This window comes from Ambystoma mexicanum, chromosome 5q (genome assembly GCF_040938575.1).
Source record: "Ambystoma mexicanum isolate Mex_15411 chromosome 5q, UKY_AmexF1_1, whole genome shotgun sequence".
In the NCBI taxonomy this organism is placed as follows: domain Eukaryota; kingdom Metazoa; phylum Chordata; class Amphibia; order Caudata; family Ambystomatidae; genus Ambystoma; species Ambystoma mexicanum.
The window spans coordinates 529,555,164-529,572,251 of NC_090933.1; the positions used below are offsets into that span (position 1 = coordinate 529,555,164).

Here is a 17,088-nt window from a genome sequence, read left to right on the forward strand (position 1 = left end):
ACAGTGTCCATTTCTACTTACCACAAACTGTGGGGAGAACTTGCTGGGGCTAAATTTGTTGAAGGCATTTCATGCAGTAATACATTGTTCTCCGGACGGAATTCGGCTAACAATTTCACCTCAGCAATCACTCGCCTCTCAGTTTTTGACTCGACCTTTACCACCAGAATTTAGTAATGTCCCAGAATGTTTATGGGCAATTGATGATAATGATGTGGGCATTCTTCAAATTGAACCTGTTAAAATTATTTTGAAACATGGAGTAAAATTACCTCGCATCCCGCAATATAAGATCTCAGATGAAGGCGAACAGGCTTTGAAATGTATAGTTTCTGATTTTGTACATCGTGGGGTAATTGAGGAGATTACGGGTAGCATATCTAACAGCCCCATCTTGCCCATATACTTAAAAGGTTATAATGCGATTCCCTTTCGTTTTATAATTGACTTACGCTCTATTAACAAAATTGTGGCTCCTCAATTTCCTATTGTACCTGATGTTACAATGATACTAACCATGATTGCGGCTTCTGCCACTCAATTTAGCGTTGTTGATCTTAAAAACGCGTTTTTCAGTATTCCCATACACAAGGATAGCAGGTATTTGTTTGCGTTTACCCTAGGTGGACGCTCGTTTACATTCACTCGTGCACCACAAGGGTACACTGAGAGCCCAAGTATTTATGGTAGGGCATTGAAAGAGCAGCTTGATACCCTCGAGTTGCCTACTACTTGCACATTACTGCAGTATGTAGATGACCTCCTCTTGGCTGCTGATTCTGAGAGCGCCTGTAAAGAAGGCACCGTGTTGTTGCTTTGTCATCTAGCAAAACATGGCCACAAAGCTTCACTTAAAAAATTCCAATATTGTTGTTAGGAGGTCGCCTATTTAGGCTATCTCCTGTCAAAGGAGGGAAGACGGTTGACACCTGAACGAATAAAGACCATTTCTGGCATGTCTGTCCCAAATACGCAAAAGGAAGTTAGAGCCTTGATAGGTATGGCTTCTTATTGTAGATTGTGGATCCCTAACTTTTCGTTAACGATTAAACCAATGCTGGCTTTGACAAAAAAAGGGCATTTCTTTGCCATTGCCATGGACTTTGGAACACCAGACAGCATTTGATTTGCTCAAATCCGCGCTGTGTTCTGCGCCGGTTTTAGGAACTCCGAATTATGACAAGGCCTTTGTATTGTTTGTGCATGAACGTGATGGATGTGCTTTGGCTGTATTAACGCAGGAGCATGGAGGGAAGAATAGACCGTGTGGCTACTATTCCTCCGCCCTTGATCCTGTAGCATGCGCTTTGCCAATATGTTTGCGCGCTGTTGCTGCTGCTGCTGCGTCTGTAAAACAGAGGGAATGGTCCTGGGTCATGCGTTAACCCTAATGGTACCTCACTCTGTAGATATTCTATTGAATCGAACTCAAATGCAACACCTCAGTTCTGCACGACTGACAAGATATGAACTAATCTTGTTTGCCCCCCACATTCAAATTCAGAGGTGTTGTGTATTAAATCCGGCTGAACTTTTACCTGTCTCGCAAGATACTGTTGATGGTGACGATACGTCACATGATTGCCTTTATATGACGGAACAAGAGACTAAAGGAAGAATCGATTTGAAAGACACGCCTTTGAATAGCCCACAAGGAGAGTTATTTTGTGATGGCTCTTGCTTTAAACTTCCAGACGGTACATCCACGGCTGCTTATGCTGTTACTACCTTAAGCACGGTTGTGGAGACTAAAAGAATTATGCATAACTCTGCGCAGGCCGCAGAAATTAAAGCGTTAACTCGAGTTTGTGAACTTTCTGAAGGGCTTACAGTGAATATATATACTGATAGTCAGTATGCCTTTGGGGTGGCCCACAATTTCGGTAGACTTTGGAAAGAACAAGGTTTCTTGACCTCGCACGGAACGAAAATCCAGCACGGCACTTTAATAGTGCGATTAATTTCAGCACTTGCACTCCCTGTTCAGTTAGCTATCATAAAATGTTCAGCACATCAAAAGGTTACAGATGATGTAGGAAAAGGGAATGCTTTCACCGATCAGATAGCTAAACAGACTGCCACTGATTTCAGTTCAGAAATGTATGCTGTAAAAGAAATTGTAAATGTTTTCACTTTGGGTGAAAGTATTGATGCTGTAAAAGATATTCAAGCAGATGCCACCATAGAGGAAACTAAGAAATGGATCGGGGGTGCAGGGAGATTGGATGATGATGGGTGTTGGGTAGACAATATTGAAGGGAAATGGTTACTCCCTGACGCCGAACATTACAATGATGGTTATTATGGCTCATGGTCCGACACATGTTTGTGGGCGATAATTGACAAAAATGCTACACAGTGTATGGGCCAATGATAAGATATTCAAAACTGCGGAGCGTTTTGTCCAGAACTGCATAGTTTGCTTGCAGCACAATATAGGGAAAGGTACCTCGACTCCTAGAGGAAGTTTCGCTCCACCTTCTGTCCCATTTGAGGTTATTCACTTTGATTTTATTGAAATGGAACGGTGTAACAATCTTAAATATGTATTGGTTGTTATTTGTGCCTTTAGTAAGTGGGTTGAGGCCTTCCTGGTCAGAGATGCAACGGCCATAACTACGGCAAAAACTCTGTTGAAAGAGTTTTTCCCTAGATTGGGGCTGGCGAGAGTCATCTGGTCAGATAATGGGCCACACTTTATTGCCACTGTAATCCTACAAATTTGCAAAGGATTGCAGATTGACAAGCGGTTCCATTCAGCTAGACATGCCCAAAGTGCCGGATTAGTGGAGAGGCACAACGGCATTATAAAGAACAAACTCGCTAAGACGTGTGCTGGCACCAAGCTAAAGTGGCCGGACGCCTTAGCGATCGTGTTACTGTCGATGAGAACAACCCCTCAAACTCAGACTGGGCTCTCTCCCTTTGAGGTGGTAATGGGGAGACCTGCTAATATTTGGGGTATGCCAAAAAGTTGCTCATTACGGGATATAGAAAATGTGCTTCTTTCAGATTACTGTAACCAGTTGACTAAAAATCTGTTTTCAATTTATCACCAGGTGCGAGAGGCATTAACTGTGCACTACGAGGGTCCTGGTCACAGTCTATGACCGGGGGACTGGATCCTCACGAAGGTTTTTGAGAGGTCGTCTTGCCTTGCACCTCGGAGGAGGGGTCCCTACCAAGTCCTGCTAGTCACTCAGACTGCTGTGCGGGTAGCAGGTCGTAAACACTGGATCCATGCGACGCACACCAAACGGATCCCACAGCCCGTGCCATACGATAAAGAAGACACAGAATCTCTTCCTACTGCTGTAACCAGCGTGCCTGAAACAGCAACAACCAACAAGGGAGAATCGGAGACCGCTTCAGAATCCGCAAGGCCGGACAAAACGGCCATCTTGTCTCCGCACTCCCCAACAGTGGAACTTCTGGATCAATCCTTTTCTGATCCCATTTCCGTCCATTCACCACTTCCAGGAGGAAGTGACGACACTTTGTCCTCACCAGAAACTGAAAAATATAATTTGCGCCCAAGGAAGTAAACGTACAGCATGGTCTGACTGCGATTGAGATAATCATTTGAGGGCTTGCCTTTTGACCCGAATGTGCGGGAAGATTCTGTTGGCTAAGGGTTGTGGGAAAGACATTAAGAAGATGCGCGACTGGAGTCGCCAGCAAACAAACAATTGGTGTTTTTTCGATTGAAGACTACAATGCCTGCACCCGCTACCGCTCGTACTGAACTTTTAGATAAATATGTGACTAGCAGAGACAATGATCAAGCATGTAAGGGGACCCCCAAAGTGTATTGTGCCTTTTCGTGATAATTACTGGATTTTTAGTAACTGTTGGGTTTGGGTTATGGTATCTGGAAGAAGCATATCCGTTAGAGGACTTTTTACCTTTTGAAAATGTATCTCTTATTCCCACTCCTTCTGTGCAAATGCATAATTTGTCACCTAGGGATTCTTTGCATAGACAGAACTATCAGAATAATACCCTTATGTTAATAATGAATGCCACTCATGCAATTTTTAATAAAACCAATTGCTGGATCTGTACACATCTACCGCAAAATGGGGATAAGGGGCTAGGTTGGTATATTTATCCCTTACCTTTGACAAACTGTCTGTTACACTTCTCTTAGAGCACTATTTTTTGGTCGATGGAATGACAGCATCTCAGATAACTTTGATGGTACAAATTTAAATAGTTTTGAAAAGAATGTTTTGATGCCCCTGGGATGCTCGATTTTTGCAAATAGAAGTAAGCCAAACGTTGCTTCTGTTAGGCCCTCTGATAGATTGTCTTGTCCTTTTCAGTCTTTAATCTCTTTCAAAATGGCTCCTATAGGCAATAAGGATGCCACGCCTCCATCTTATTGTGTTAATCATAGCCCCGATTCAGTATCCTTCTGGATACAGAGGAATGGAACACGGTCAATGGGTAGTTTTAGAAAGTGCGCCAACGTTGTGAATTTGACTAGTGAAAACAGACCTCTGTACGTAGGTGATCATGTCTATTTCTTTTGCGGTAATGTGGAATTTCCATGGTTGCCCAGGGATTGGCAAGGAACCTGTTATTTAGGGATTCTATTACTTGGGGTATTTATTGCCAGTACTGTAGAAATTTTAAAGACTCATCCACGACGAGGTGTAAAAGGGGATACTCCAGCGCAAACTCTAGGAGATATTATAAAAATCCTTTGTGCCATTGTTTGGGCAAATTACGAATTCAGAAGATATCAGGGGACTAGCAAGAGTATTGGAGAGAACCATCAACCGGACCACTGACATACTCTATACTATGAAATTAGAATAGAGATTGATAATATTAGTGGCTCTTCAGAACTGGATGGCATTAGATGTCATCCTGGCAGAACGAGGAGGAGTATGTAAATTAGTGGGGTCCGCTTGCTGCGTTTACGTACCAGACTCCTCTACGACGATCTTTAGGGCTATCCAAAATCTACATGTTCTTAGTTCAGAAGTACATGTTCCTGAGGGAAACTGGGAACTTGGTACATGGTTTTGGGACCTCCTACGGTCATGGGGATGGAAGTTGTTCTTGGCCCTGCTGATTATCGTGGGAAGTTTTCTGTTTCTCTGCTGTTGTATGCAGTGTCTCCCTGGTATGTGCTCAGTATTAGGGGGATGTTGCGCGCAAGCAACGAGTGTATTAGGGCATAGAATATACGCCCCAAAAAAGATTTCCAAAGAGTATGTGTTGAAAGAAACTCTGGTATCAGATCTAATGGCAATAGATATGTCGGACAATGATTCGGGGTGTATGGACGATGACGTATGGAGTTACTTGCAAGCAGATCAGAAGTAGTGTTAGCACTTGGCATAGGCCAAAAGGAGGGTTTGTCAAACCGGATATTAAATTATGCCTCCTATTATAACGATTAGTATGTATATTGGCCTACGCCAAGTTGCTCAAAAATTGTACGCGAATAACTCTCTACGGCAAGGTCTTGACCTTAGAAATTGATGTAAACCGTCATCTTGAATCAAGCCTCCATTTCAGGTTAGAACCGCCAATTTGGGGTTTTTGTACAAAGTCACCCTGTAATCTAAAATGGCCGTCCCGTGTGCCCTTGTTCTTGCCTTAACCTCTCCAACCTCTGTAGGAGAGTTAATGTCCAACCTGCCTTCAGGCTACATGTTAGGGTCATGTAGACCTTGTCTTTTGTTGACCTCGGGAGCAGGGGATTACTTGAATTAGCAATGTTAAACTACAAGTATACAAGAAAAGTAATGCTATCCAAATATAATATGTGAAACATTTGTTTGGTCTGTATTAAAACAGCATATAAAGAGTGTAAATGTTAAAATTAAAGAATAATGAAGTGTGTTAGTAAATATAGTCAAAAGTAAACCACATGCACAAGATATGTAAATTAGGAAAGTGAACCTGGCGTGACCCTAGCCCAGTGTATAATTAACCTGTAAAAGGGCTGGACATCATTTTACAAATTGTATAAATGCGTCGATGTCCAGCTAGGAAATTCAGTTCACTGCTCACATTGAACCCTGCTGGTGGTCTCTGTGATGTATTGACGGCCAAATAGCTATTTGTGTACGTTGTTGAATACTGTTCAGTTTTGTAATAAAGATTCTGGGAATCTTTACAAGCCTGTGTCGGTGTATTTTCCTTTGCTTGGTGTAACAGCTGTAATATTGTATTCTTTCTGATTCCACAGTGCCCATCCCCACTTTGGGAAGGGAAGATCCCACCCTTGCTCTCATTCAATTGGGGGGTTGAAAATTGGGAGGAGGGGGCTGTAGCTGCTCAGCTCAGGTAGCAGAAGCAGTCCAGAAGGTATGTCGGTCTTCCATGCTAAGATCCTATGACCACGACCAGGACAATTTCATAGCCCGGTGTGGCAGAAAGAATCTCCCGGCCCTGCAATGTGTGCTCCCTGACATCTGACAATTCCTCCATGAGGGTGCAGAAAAGGAACTGGTGGTGTCCACATCACGCGCATAATAGGCAGCGATTCGGGCCTTTGGGGTTCATTGGTCCCCTCTTTCAGGAGGAGAAGCAATAGTCAACAGATTCCTTATGAGTGTAATGGTTTCCAGGCCAGTGGAACCATCTGGTGACCCTCCTTGAGATTTGGCGCTAGTCCTAAACATATTACAAAGGCCCCCTTTTTGAACCAATTGATCTGAAATGGTAGACCAAAAAGACTACCTTTCTGGTGGCAATTACCTCGGCCAGGAGATTGGGGCACTTATTTGCAGAAATCCCTTTTCAAAGGTCTGTATTTATTTTGCTTTGTGACCCAGCTTTTGATCCTAAGGTTCCCTCCAGATTCCACAGGTGACGAGAAATAGTGCTTCCATTTTTCTTTCCGGAAACCCTGTTCTCCAGAGGAATAAGCATGGCAATGTCTAGATGTTAGAATATCTGAACGCATGCAGGCGATCAGCATACATGCCAACCCTCCCGATTTAAGCGGGGGACTCCTGTTTTTTCAGTTAAAAATAATGCTATTTTTAACGGTCTCCCGCCTAGAATCATTATAACCCCAATGCAGTCTTATGGGAAAACTGCATTCTGCCGATTTGTGTTGTATACTCTCCCTCTCAGGGGCTCTTCAATGTTGGCATGTCTGCATTAGGAAGACAGATAATTTACTGATTACCTGTGGAACCGGGGGCGTCAAAAGGCCTCCTAGGCTATCATCAGTAGGCGGATACAATCTCTGATTCTAATGGCTTATGAGAAATCAGACAAACACACTAGGGGCTGAGTTCAGGGGAGGTGAGGAGGAGGGGTGGCAAATGCAGGGGGTTCCACCCCCCTGATATTTGTAGAGCTGTAAATTGAGCCAACCACAACACATTTATTAGACTATGAATTAAATGTGGAGGGATCCAGATCGACATCATTTGGAGTGGGTGTGCTGAGATCAGTCTCATTAAGTTCTGCATTGACTGTTTTTTCCTCTCTTCTTCTGAAATCTCAAGAAACATGGTTGTGGGGAGGTTGAACATTCAACAGGGAATCAGTCTGGTTTATTGTCATAGGCTCCTTACCCATAAGCCTAGTTTTGTTGCATCTCAAAAGTAAGTGCTGGAAGAGGGACGTGGAGGGAATTACTGGATTACTTACCTGGAGAATGCCCCCTTCCCCCCCTCCCCCAGGACTTCACTTGTGTATAAGAAATGAGATATAATGGAGAGGAAGTTGTAGCTCCAAGGATATAAAGGATTGGAAAAAGGGTTCCTGGGAGGGTGGTCTCTCAAAAACAAGTACTGGGACGAGGAAGAATAAAACGGAGTAATGAAAATTATCAATAAGTAATCCAGTCATTATGTTCCGCGAACTCATCGGATGACCTGCCCGTGATTCACAGGCCTTTAAACTTGCTGTTTCTCTTTGAGACAGAAACGTGTGTCCTTTTTAGTGATTTGCAGACATGGTGTGATAAGCAGCAAAGTATAATATTGAGGTTACTGAAGCGGCTTGGTGTTCACAGAGACATAACCCACAACATTAACTACTACAGCAAAAGAAACTCCCAGCTGGCCAGCTGTGCTTGTGACAATGGGGCGGAAATGAGGTCAGTGGGCGGGGCATGAAGACAGACATCGCGGCCCGGGCTACGGCTTTGCTACCGTTCCCGACGGGGTGACGTCATACGCGTGCGGTGTATCGCGGCACGGACGGCTCTTGTTCTGGACAAGATGGCCGGCAGCGCAGGTGGGTGTTGGGGTTCTGCGGTGGGAGGGGACTCGCGCCGGGAGTCTTCCACCCAGCAGGGGGTTGGAGGACAGGGCGAATCACCCGCAGGGGTGCGTTTATACACATGTTCTGCGGCTTTTTGAGCTAAGCGCACACTTCTGTTCCGCATAGGCTAGGAAGGGGCCCCTTACCTGCGGGGGTAGTGCAGCACTGTGGTGGTTTCTTGATCTGCAGTTAACACATGGCAAATGCCGGCTCAGAGTCCACAGCAACATGATTCAAAGCATGGCCGGCTGTCTCTTCCCCCCCCCCCCCCCCCATGGTTCCTCTAGTAGCAGTACTGTCACTACCCTGCAACGCTTAATGGCTCTTGATACTGCTTGTCATTGATTGCTGCAAGCGCAGTGCCACCCCTTCTGCAAGTCTTTCACGTGCAGCTGTCTTGTCGCAGTCTCCTGACAATACGCTGATTTTGACCTCTTGGGGAGCCTAGGCAATTTCACTGCAGCATGGAATAGGCAACCAACTGAAAGGAATCTTAAATTATGTTCCTTTTAGCTTTGCTTGCCACTTTTCATCGCTGTGACTTAAAGCATGATACGAGCACGTTGGAGAAAACCTTTTATGGGATCGTCTCCTCTCCCTACTATTCCGCCCTTTCGTGTTTGGAAATTGCCTCGGCAGTGGTGTTATACGTGCAAGCAACTACATAGCAGGTACTTCAGAAAAATTTAACTGGAATGCGCTCTTGTCACATGAAATCCCAGTTAGTAGTCTGCACTCCATACAATCACTGTGGAGAAAACGCAAAAGACGACGCATATGACTGTCACAGCAGGGGTGTATCAAGGGTGGGTGGGGGAGTGTCCAGTGTTGCAAGAGTGGGGTGGGGGGGTGGGGGGGATGGTGACTTCAGAATAAGTAAGCCAAGTGGCAAGTAACTTTGTGGTGCAAAATACCTAAATTGCACTTTTGTTATGTGGAGCAACTCTATAGTCAGGTTTTTTTTTATAAATAACAGTTTGATATATTAACATATGCTCTGAAGTGAATCACTTTAAGAGCTGCAGATTAAATGATCTGCCTAGGATCACACACTTTGGTAAAATGGTGAAACCGGGATGTGGACAAAAAGCAACTGAGCACATCTTCAAAGGTTTAGTTGATATAGATATTGATTATGTGGATGGAATCGGGTGAAATATATGGAAGGAACGGGCGAAGTATGTCGATCGAAAGAATGAACGTGTGTAGAACGAGTGAAATGGTAGAACGGATGAAGTGGGTGGAACGGGTGAAGTGGATGGAACGTGTGAGGATGACGTATGTGGAAGGTGAGGCATGGAGAAAGGATAACGTGGGTAAAACTAATGAAAGGAGCATTGCGTAAAATGGTTGGAGTGCATAAAATGAAACAGATTGGATTGCATGGAACTGCATGAAACCACCATATCACATCTCCATGCTTACTCTCTTCTTTACACCACCACTCAACTAGAACACAGCGATACTATGACACCATTCGATATAGCTGTTCTCATACCATCATCTGCCTCATACTCCCCATAACCCTAACTAATCACTGCTGGTTGCACACCCTCCAGCCTAGGCGTTCTCCTCAGGCCTGACGCAGCCATAATCAGTCTGGGTAAAAACCTGCCAGAACAAACACATACTCTTGATCTCCCAACCACCACACCTACTGCTAAGAAGCAGCTACCATACAAAGGCCCCAAAAGCTGCACACATATCCGGTGTGCACACGCACCTTTGACTCGCTCTATTCTCTCGACTGACTTGAACTTTGGTTCCTGAGGGCGTACAACCTACCAGCGCCTTGAGACCATACCAATGGTACATAAGGCGCTATATAAACGCAAAGTAACATAACATTAAGGTTTCCCTTTGCTTTTCATGTGCTCAAATAATACTTACCTATAGAAATAATTAACTCTACACTATATACATCATCATAGAAATATGTTGAGTAATACGAGGATGGCTTTAGTTTTATTCTCTGCATCCTGCATGCAAAGTTACTAGCAACATGCAGATGAATGTGAGCCCAACATATCCCCCTTGGGTAAAGCCATAGTCAATATTTCATAAAACCTGCAGCATTATGCACCCTTCTCACTGATGATCACTCCCTCCATGCACATTTCTAAAGGGACAAAAGTACCTGTTAATAGTCCCCCCCATCAGTGCAGAATGGCTCACACTCTAATGTTCTGTTTACACAGAGCAAAGTGAGAGCCCCTCTGCTGCCTGGGGCTCCTTGGGGCATTTTCCTTGCAGTAGGACACTCTCTGTTCTGAAGGGTAAGGTGTCCTGGTGACAGGAAAATGCACGTGCTGAGCAGGAATTTCTCAGCACACATTGTCCTGCCAGCGGGACACCTTTCTCGTTGGGCGCCATCATTGAGGTGCCGAACGGGAGAGGTGTCCCACTAACAAAAGTCCCGGTCAGGCTCTCAAAGGAGTCTGTGGGGGACAGCTTATCCCTGCTCGGTATGCCGGTGCAGATGGGGATAGTCTATGAAAAGTTCTCTCTTTTGGGGTGGGAGGAACGTGTTCTCACAATGTGTGTTCAAAGAAGGAAGCAGGTCCCAGCCAATAATCTGAATGGGCTTCCATGCCCCACTCTCTGAGAAAAAAAACTCCAATTGATGCCAGATTAACAACAGCACAAACAACCATTAAAAAAAAAAAAGGATGTTGATGTCAGTACCCAATATAAAACCAGACTCCCCCACCCCCCGAAATATGCATTGCCCAACTTTTTTTTTTTAAATTTGTTTTTAAGTTTTAACACGTAACAGTTCTCTCAATGAGAAAAAAGAAAAAGTTACATATGCATCCATATTCGTTACACAGGTGGAAGTAATTCCAATATACAGTGCTTAGTTTCGTTTCTATATGTCCAACGGTATGACAATGGAAAAAACCAACATATTTTTCTTGTTCTCTTTATTCTTTTCCACCTTCCCTCCTCCCGCCACCCCTCACAGAGTAAGACGACATGTTACCAAGGAGTTGTGTTTTCATGGTCATGCGCTCGTTGTCGCAGGCTGAAACTGTTTCGATGTGGTGTGTTCAGGGACTCTCCATAAGAAGGGTGTCTTGTCATGGTTCTACTGATGCCTGAGAGGTAGCGTAGAGGCGGTCTCATAGCGGATAGAGGGGGAAAAGTACCCAAGAGGAGAAGGACCTAGTCGGGCCCTATGGACAGTGAACCCTATCTCCATTTGGGGTTGGATGTCTGTTTGATGTGTGTTTGCTTAGGAAACCTGACCACAGGACTTCACACTGTGTTGGCCTGCCGTGGAGTGATGCAGTAATTTTCTCCATGGTACATATGTTCATTGCAACATTGATCCATTCACTCTCGGCCGGGGCCGTAATTGATTTCAATTTGGTGGCAAGTAATGCCCGAGCAGCGAGAAACAGATGGGGAGCTAGGCCTTGGACTCTCTGCCATTCGTCCTCTATTTTCTCGAGACAGAACAGGACAAGATGGGGGTCCGCCGTTCTTTGAATCCCTGTCTAATCCACCTCAAGACCTCATCCCAATAGATCTTAATCTTAGGACATCCCCACCACATGGGCCAATAGTCTGCGACTTGTCCACATTCACGCCAACAGAGGGGGAGGATGATTGATACATTTTGGATAGTTTATAAGGGTCATACTGCCAGCGGTGCAAGAGTTTGATGGAATGGAGTTTACATTGGCACGAAATGGAAGTGCGTGTTGCCATGCGGCACATTTTATCCCACACGTCTTCATCAATTTCCGACCCCATGTCATTTCCCCAACGTGCTCTGAGATTGTGTGTTCCCTCTACCCGCCTCCACTAGTAATTTGTACATGGCGGAAATCAGGCCCTTCCTGTCAGTCTTGGAGTCCAACAGTTTTTCGAAGGGGGTGAGCTCCCTACTCCGTTTTTCCTTCCATGCTGCCTTTGTTAAGACCCTTGTGATCTGTACGTATTGGAAAGTGGACAGCACGCCTATATTTAGGGCCTCTGTTGGCTCCGGGAGAGTGATAAAGGAATCGTTTCGGAGAAGCTGGCCCACCCTTTCTAGTCCTGCTTCATACCCCGCCTGGAATCTTTCAACATTGGGGATGTGGTTATTTATACCCGGGAACCATAGGTGGCTCAGTGGAGATGGCCACGTTGTGATTTCTCTCATCTCTGGACCCTCCCTCCATATTTCTCATATGGTGGCAAAGAGCGGATGCTCCTTCGTCGTCCTCAACACTCTCTTTCGTGGGGCCCATAGCCACTCCGAGAGTGTTGCTGGGTCTAAGTAGTGGTTGTCCATTGCTATCCACTGTGGTTCTTTTTGGTTACGTAAGTGAGGGACGGGCACCCATAATTGGGCAGCAACATAATACTACTTGAGGCCTGGGAGGCCTACCCCTCCTTCATCTTTGGGCAACGTTAATGTGTTGTAGGCGTTCCTGGCTTTTTTCCCACGCCACAGGAATTTCAGGGCCGCTTTTTTAACCTCGGTGAAGTATTTCTCCGGTATTTTAATGGGAAGCATCTGAAAGGGGTAGAGAAACCTTGGGAGACAAGTCATTTTAATGGCGTTAAGCCGGCCAAGGCACGAGATTGTCAATTTGTCCCACCTGGCCAGATCCGCATTGAATTTGGCAAGAAGCTGTGGAAAGTTCGCTTCATAAAGATTGTCTATTTGTTTCGTAATTCGAATTCCTAAATATCGCATGGTGTCATGCTGAAGCGTCAGTCCAAGGGAGGAATATTTTGTTTCGTTTACCTCTGCCGCCCCATGGAGGGGGAACAATATAGATTTGGACCGATTGACCTTGAACCCTGATAACTGACCATATTCTTCAAGGAGGGATATAGCTCGGGGAATAGATCTTTCAGGATTAATCACATGCAGGAGTATGTTGTCGGCATACAATGTCAATTTGTACTCTGAGAGTCCCAGGTGCATCCCTTCTATACTGGTGTCCGTTCTCATCTTGTGTGGTAATGGTTCAAGCGATAAAGCAAAAAAGATGGCAGACAGTGGGCATCCCTGTCGGGTACCCCGCTTCAATTGGAACCACCTAGAATATACCCCATTTACAAGTACCAAAGCTGTATGCATCGAACAGACCGCCTGGATTCCCTTTCTGAGCTTGGGGCCCATCCCAATTTGTCGAAGGACTCCCATTAGAAAGTCCCAATCTACCCTATCAAATGCTTTTTCCGCATCGATGGAAAATAGTGAGGGATCGGTGTTCAGGTTGTGGGAGGCATGTACCAAGCGCAGGGTCTTGCGCATTTGTGTCTGCGACCCAGTATAAAGCCCACCTGGTCAGGGTGGATGAGGCGGGGCATGTATGTTTCAATTCTAGCTGCCAAGACCCTTGTGGATATCTTTGCATCTGAGTTGAGTAGGGAGATAGGACGATATGATCCGCATTTTTTGGGATCTCTTCCTTCTTTTGGGATGACAGTTACAAGTGCTTTGACAAATGAATCCTGAGGTTTCCCCGTCTCCAGGATCTAATTTAAATAGTTTCACTAGAAAGGGTGTGAGCTGTGAGGCAAATGTCTTGTAAAAACCTGCAGTATACCCATCTTCGCCTGGGGATTTACCTAGTGTTAGTCGTTTGATGGCCTCCTGAATTTCCTCCTCAGTTATGGGGGCGTCCAGGGTCTCGGAGTCAATGTATGTCAGTTTGGGCATATCGATATCAGCTAAATAGGAACGAATGCTAGACGGGTCCGATTCTGTCTCTGGGGTACATAGGGCTTCATCTGCAAAGGCTTCGGGGATGGTGGTCCTACTTATAACTGTGTTGGGTCCTCCATCAACTATTTCATGTACTCTGCATTCTGCCTGCTGTGCTCGTAGCCTGGCCGCCAACAACGCATCTGCTTTGTCTCCTTTCTCATAAAATTTTTGTCTTAGGAAAAGAAGTTTGCAAACTATTTGGTCGTGTTCTAGGAGATGGAGCTCCTCCCTTTTTTTTTTCCTTGCTTCACTGACTTTCATGGTCCATTACGTCCCCTTCCTTTGCTTCGTTATCTAGTTGGGCGATTTCTCTGCGGAGTCTATTTTCAATCAGGGTTCTCTTTTTATTGACTCCCTCTCTCATCAGGACCCCCCTCTAGGTCACCTTGCCCGCATCCCAGACCCCTTGTGTAGAGACCTCCCCGGTATCGTTCAGTCAAAAGTAATCAGCAATTTCAGTTTCCATCTCCGACTTAAGAACAGGATCTCTCCATAGGGTCTCGTTGCATCTCCATTTTCCACCCCTAACTGGTAGGGATTCCCATATTATATTGGCGGTCACCATGTCATGGTCAGACCATGTGATCGGTGTGATTTCTGTGTGTGAGGTCGTATCACATAGATCTCTTGAGAGGTAGAGGTGGTCAATGCGGGTAAGTCTATTGCGAGGGGCTGAAAAAAAGGTGTAAGCTCTCGTCGTGGGGTGCATTCGTCTCCACACATCAGTCAAACCATACAGTTGCATCATCACCCTGAATTGAGCGTGGTCTCCTCCGAGTTTATCACATGTTTCTGGGTTACCGGGTTTCCAATCTAACATGGGATCTGCCCATATATTAAAATCTCCTCCAAGGATGATATGACCCGTTGACTCTAGCATGATTTTAGGGATTGTTTTGGAGAGGAATCTAACCTGCCCTACGTTGGGGAAGTAAATCGTGGCGATCGTAGTGGACACATTCCCAATGGTCCCTGAAACGAGCAAGGCTCGGCCTTCTGCGTCTGACCAAACCTTTGTGCTCTTGAAGTCTATCCCCTTCTTAATGATTATTCCCACTCCCCCCCTCTTTAATGGTCCAGAGCCCCAGAATTCAATCCCGACTCGCCTCCCGAGGACCGCCCTCTCCTCACCCTTCATATATTTAGTCTCCTGCAATAAAAGGATATCGATAATTGATCTGCGAAACTCTCTAAAGACAAGTGATCTCGTGAATTAAGACCTTTGACGTTCAGCGTTCCCACCCTTATGGCACCCCTGCTATATGGTTCAGCGGTCATTGTAACCGGAATCTGAGACCATACATACTCTGACCATTTCAACCCGCTTCCTCTGTGTTTAAACAACCACATAACCATTGTACTGTTCATAGTTCTTGAATATCCCCTTGATTTGACACGTGCCTTTTGTCCGTCTTCCCCACCCCCCTCCCTCCCTTCCTTCTTCCTGAGTTCGGTGGAGTCTGATCGAGCTTAGATAAACGCACTAGCCCGGAACCGAACCACCAGTGGAGATCTTTACCTCACGGTCCCCTTGTAAAATGAGCATCCAAATAACTAATGAGCCCCCGGTAACCTCCCCCCCCAGAGCAAGCACATTTCTGCAAGATAAGTGGAGGTCTCAATCGCGTTACCCCAATAGACACCCATGTTTTCCCCTTATCAAATGTCAATTCAGGCAAAGGGTAACATACTTGTCGAGGATCAGCTGCCCCCTTCTTGGGAGCCGATTCCCCTGCGATATTTCCTCGAGCCTTTCACCTTCTTCCTCTTCGGGCCATGTATTTGCCATTCCCTCCCATCCTTGGGGGCATGGTCACAGGATTCCTCCCGACCCTGCGGGCCTAGTAAGTCATATATGCAAGCTTTGATTTGTTGCTCAGAGCTCAACCTGATCCTTGTGCCTTCGTGTTCGAAAGAAAGAGAAAAGGGGTATCCCCATCTGTAGCCTGTGTCACAAGATTTAAGCCATGTCGTGACTGGTTTACACATTTTCCTCAGGGCCAAGGTCAGGGAGGAGAGGTCCTGGTATATCGTTATTTGGGATCCATTTAGGGAGATGGTGCTCCTCGCCTTTTCCAACACTTTCATCCTATCCTGATAACGGTGAAATCTTGCCAGAGCTGATCTCAGGCCTCCAGGTGGGCCTCCCGCTCTATGAATGCGCTCCGTCTTGGGTTCATCAATGTTGTCGTCGGCAACCAGGAGCTTGTTGATGTCGTTAAGGGTTGTTTTCAGGTCCACTTCTGTTTCCCCTTCTTTCTCGGGAAAACCAAAAAAACGTAGGTTGTTTCTCCTTTCACGTTTATCCAAATCGTCCATCTTAAGTCTAAACTCCTGCTCTTTGTTCTAGCTCAGTTATTCTGTGGGCCAGCTGTGTTTCCAAGGCGTCGCTTGAGGCCTGGTTGTTTTCGACACCTTCAACCCTATCCTCTATGTTGTCAAGGCGCTGTGTAAATATCAATCTTTCCTCCTATATTGGCTCCCATGTTCCTTATTTCCACCAGTAAATCTGCTATGTCTCCTTTTGTGGCAGCGGTTTCTGTATGTGTGATTGGCGATGTGGTCGATTCAGGGTATCGAACCCTATGCGTATATGGCAAGTTTGTCGGGCGTTCATGCGCCTGATGTCGTAGTTTCAACGTGTCGGACAGTGCCGCTGCTGGAATGCCTGTTAGCACAGAGGAGGCACACGCCCCAAGGTCACTTATTTCATGCTTTTTCTTTCCATCACAAGACAGACTGTATTGTCTCCGGGGGCCTTTCCCTCTGTAGATGCGTCCGTTATTACCGTCTGGGTAAGGACCTTGTCCTCTGGCGGGTGAACGGAGGGGGGGGGCGAGGGCAGACACTTACTTCCCTTGGCCCGCGGGAAGCGCGAGCACCTCGCCGCGTGCGTCCCAGGCCGCACCCCAGCCCGGCGGCGCTTGGTTCGTCTGGGGGAGGCGATTTAATCCCGCCGCGAAGGTTTGTTTCAGCGGAAGAAGAATCACGGGGCCCGTGCATCCGTTTTCCTCTTGGGGCGCCCGGTGTCAGACCGCTTCTAAAGTTCTCCCTGCTCTTTTCTCCACTATTGCGGTCTGCCGTCTGCTCTGCCGGGTCCACCCATCCAGAAGTGGTGTTGTGTGGACGTG

At 46.0% G+C, this 17,088-nt stretch overlaps 1 protein-coding gene across 1 annotated transcript in view; it reads left to right on the plus strand.

Moving 5' to 3' along the window:
- Positions 1–8,084: 8,084 nt before the first annotated feature.
- Positions 8,085–17,088, plus strand: part of UBE2V2 (ubiquitin conjugating enzyme E2 V2) — a 287,981-nt gene continuing 278,977 nt past the window's right edge. Inside the window, exon 1 of the mRNA XM_069621028.1 lies at positions 8,085–8,217. Coding sequence (XP_069477129.1) covers positions 8,202–8,217 — 16 coding nt within the window. The 5' untranslated portion in view covers positions 8,085–8,201. The remainder of the gene's footprint in view (positions 8,218–17,088) is intronic.